At 37.7% G+C, this 3,071-nt stretch overlaps 1 protein-coding gene across 1 annotated transcript in view; it reads left to right on the top strand.

The window, feature by feature from the left end:
- The window catches only part of FBXO38 (F-box protein 38), a 31,804-nt gene extending 28,861 nt beyond the window's left edge, over nt 1-2,943 (top strand). Inside the window, exon 21 of the mRNA XM_072398996.1 lies at nt 337-2,943. Coding sequence (XP_072255097.1) covers nt 337-515 — 179 coding nt within the window. The 3' untranslated portion in view covers nt 516-2,943. The remainder of the gene's footprint in view (nt 1-336) is intronic.
- The last annotated feature ends 128 nt before the right edge of the window (nt 2,944-3,071 follow it).

Raw genomic sequence — 3,071 nt, 5'->3', positions numbered from 1 at the left:
TTTGAGTGACACCGGCTCCCCGCGCATGCACGGTCAGGAGCCATTAATTTTAGTGGTCCTCTGGACCAAAAAGGTGGGGACCACTGGAATAAGAAAGATGATAACCTAGAAAGCAGAAGGAATCTTCAAGTAAGATGGTTCCCAGGAGCTTTATGTAGACTTCAAATACTGAAGTGCATATCTAGTATGCAGTTCTGCAGTAGGATTCTCAATGACTTTGGTTTCTTACATAGATGTTTTGTGACAGAAGAGTGTTTAATAAGTACAATGTGCATGCACTTCTCCATTGGCTGTTAGGTAAATTATTGAACTGTTCATTTTTGCTCTTAATCCCAGCTACCATATATGCTCCACGTAGAAAAGGACAACTTTCAGCTGATATCTGCATGGAGACAATTGGCGAGGAGATTTCGGAATTGCGTCAGATGAAAAAAGGAGTGTTCCAGCGAGTTGTTGCCATATTTATACATTACTGCGATGTTAATGGTGAACCTGTAGAAGATGACTATATTTAGAAGTAAAATACTTAATGATGAGAGGGTTCTGCTGGAGACAGATCCAAGAAAATTAACAACTTTGCCATTGGACCACTTGGCCAATATCAATTTGTGCAGCTCATATGCAGGTGGCTATTTCATTGAAGACAAAAAACTCCACTGAAGCAGCACCATGTCCTTTATTCAGTTAGCATTATGTCTTCCTGGAAGCTCGGATATTGTATTCAGGGACAGTGGTGCACTTGCATCTGAACAATTGTCGCTAATCTCTAAAAGATTGTGGTTGGTTGTGATTGAGGCCTCCAAAAATTCTGGCTACATATAGGAGACACAAGTGGATCACATCTGTTTACTTATGTTTGCATTTTTTTTTTGGCTACAGAAGCCAACTATCCAAAGTAGATTAAGAGTGTTATGATCCTAATGTCACAAAAACTCCTGAGATCCTGTCCAGAGTTCCCCAGTGTACACAAGATTCCTACATGCCAAGTGATCTGAGGCAAAATGGCACCCCCATGACCGATGCTGCTGGTTAGTAGATGAAAGAAATCTGTCATCAAGCTAGATACTTTTATGAAACAATCTGCAATTGTCGGACTTACAGGCTGCATTTCAAATTCAGGACAGTGAAGCAACTGTTCAGCATCACTGCAAGTGAGCTGGGTACCTTGCAAGTCAGACAATGGCAGTTTTCAGCAGGCAGGTATTGAGCTTATGACAAATTCTGGACAATAGCTTTGATCTTTAGTGTATGAAGCACTGTTTATTCATGAAGGTAGCACTGGGCGTATGACAGGTTCAGTTTAATGTTAAGTAAAGAGATTTGTCAAACTCACAGTTGAAGCAAAGAACTACCAAGCAGACATAGTTTTATTATTCATGGTCTTGACTGACATTTTCCTTTCATTATTAAGGTATACTGGTAATCCAAGAAGGCGTGTGGTTATATGAACCTTGTGTATAACATAATAATAAACAGTCTGCAGTGAATAACAGGGCTTTGACAGAACTAATAATGGATGTTTAGCAGTTGTTCCTAAATAGTGAGTTGGGAAAGATACAGTGACATGTGACAATAAGTATGACATGGATGCATTGAAAGTGGATCTAAATTTAACATTAAAAAAAAATGCAACCAGACAGGTTTTTACTGCAGATGAGACAATGTCCCTTCTGCAATACAATAAACTCCTTGGTCTGTCATGGACACTACCATCTTCACCAAGTCTTCTTCCAGGTTTTAGATCTTCGGCCATCTTGACTGGCTGCGCCAGAATGATGTTATTTTCCTGCATTGTGGCAGCCTGGTGGCATGCTGGTATACCTGGCATAGTAAACTGAGCTGTGCAGATAAGTGTACACTACAAAGATTTTGCAAATAGGCAGGTAAGTATTTTTAATTGTATAAGTGGCATTGTCTATCCCGCTGCAAAAAAAAAAAAAAAAAACTGCCTACCATTTTTTTTTTTTAAGTGAAAAGTAAAATCTGTTGAGTTGCAAAATCTTCAGTTTCAGTTGATTTATTCAGTTTTGAATGAATTAGCCCTTTTAACGCTGGTTTAAAGCTGGTGTGATGATTAAGCTGAGGCCAGCAATAAGGCGTTCAGTAAATGGTGAGAATGGATAATTGGCACCCAAATAAACGCTTCTCACCAAATATCAGCTGGAAACATTTAGCACTTGCCCTCACTCTTGGGTATATCACCTGTAAAAGCTGCAACTCATTCTAAGGAGAACATGCTAAATGTACAGCACTGACTTTTCCATGAGTCGCATGCATTTTTGTAAACAATACAAAGTAGATTTTTTTTTTCTTTCATTTGAAGAAACTTTACCGAAAATACTCCTCCAGTTTAGGTGTGTATCATTAGGCTGAATTACCCAGCTCATTCTATCTCTTATGGGGGATATGGGTAGCAGATTAGGTTATGTTTCTTCCCACAAGGTGGATTCTGCATTTGGTTCAACCTTATGAAGAATCCAGTATAGTATCATGACACTGTAATCTGGCTTTCTAATATCTGTTGGAGCTGATTGTAAATGAGGTGAGTTAGTGTTGTACCTAGACATAGATGAGAGGCAATCTGGTATCAGTCAGCCAGCAACCACTAATGTTGGAAGTGGCAATTTTTAGGTGGAGTTGGCCTTTACCAATGACCTTTGCACTGAAATGAAGGCAAACTAGGATATAAATGAGCAGTTTCTAGAGCTAAAAAACTTTGTATTTTCCTGTATTTTTGTTTCCTAATTACAGACGACTTTGTACAAATTTTCCATAAAGCTTTCTGTCAATTTTTAATCTACATGTTCCAAATATAACAGCATCAAGTAAAAGCTCATTAAACTGGTCAATTTGTGGTTTTAATTTTGTGTATTTTACAAAAAATTTGGAATATTACTGTTGGATTTTGGTATCACTCATTACATATAAAGTGTTACTAACATATTTTTGGTATGCAGAATTCCTTTATCTCTTTTATTACTGATTACAATATTGTTTTATTCGTTATTGATCTTTTGTAAATCACTGAAAATACAGATAATTATGATCAAGCAGCACAGAAAAAACAGCCA

The sequence above is a fragment of the Pyxicephalus adspersus genome, chromosome 2 (assembly GCF_032062135.1).
Source record: "Pyxicephalus adspersus chromosome 2, UCB_Pads_2.0, whole genome shotgun sequence".
In the NCBI taxonomy this organism is placed as follows: domain Eukaryota; kingdom Metazoa; phylum Chordata; class Amphibia; order Anura; family Pyxicephalidae; genus Pyxicephalus; species Pyxicephalus adspersus.
The sequence above is the reverse complement of the archived record's forward strand: the minus strand, read 5'-3'. Positions and strand labels throughout refer to the sequence as shown.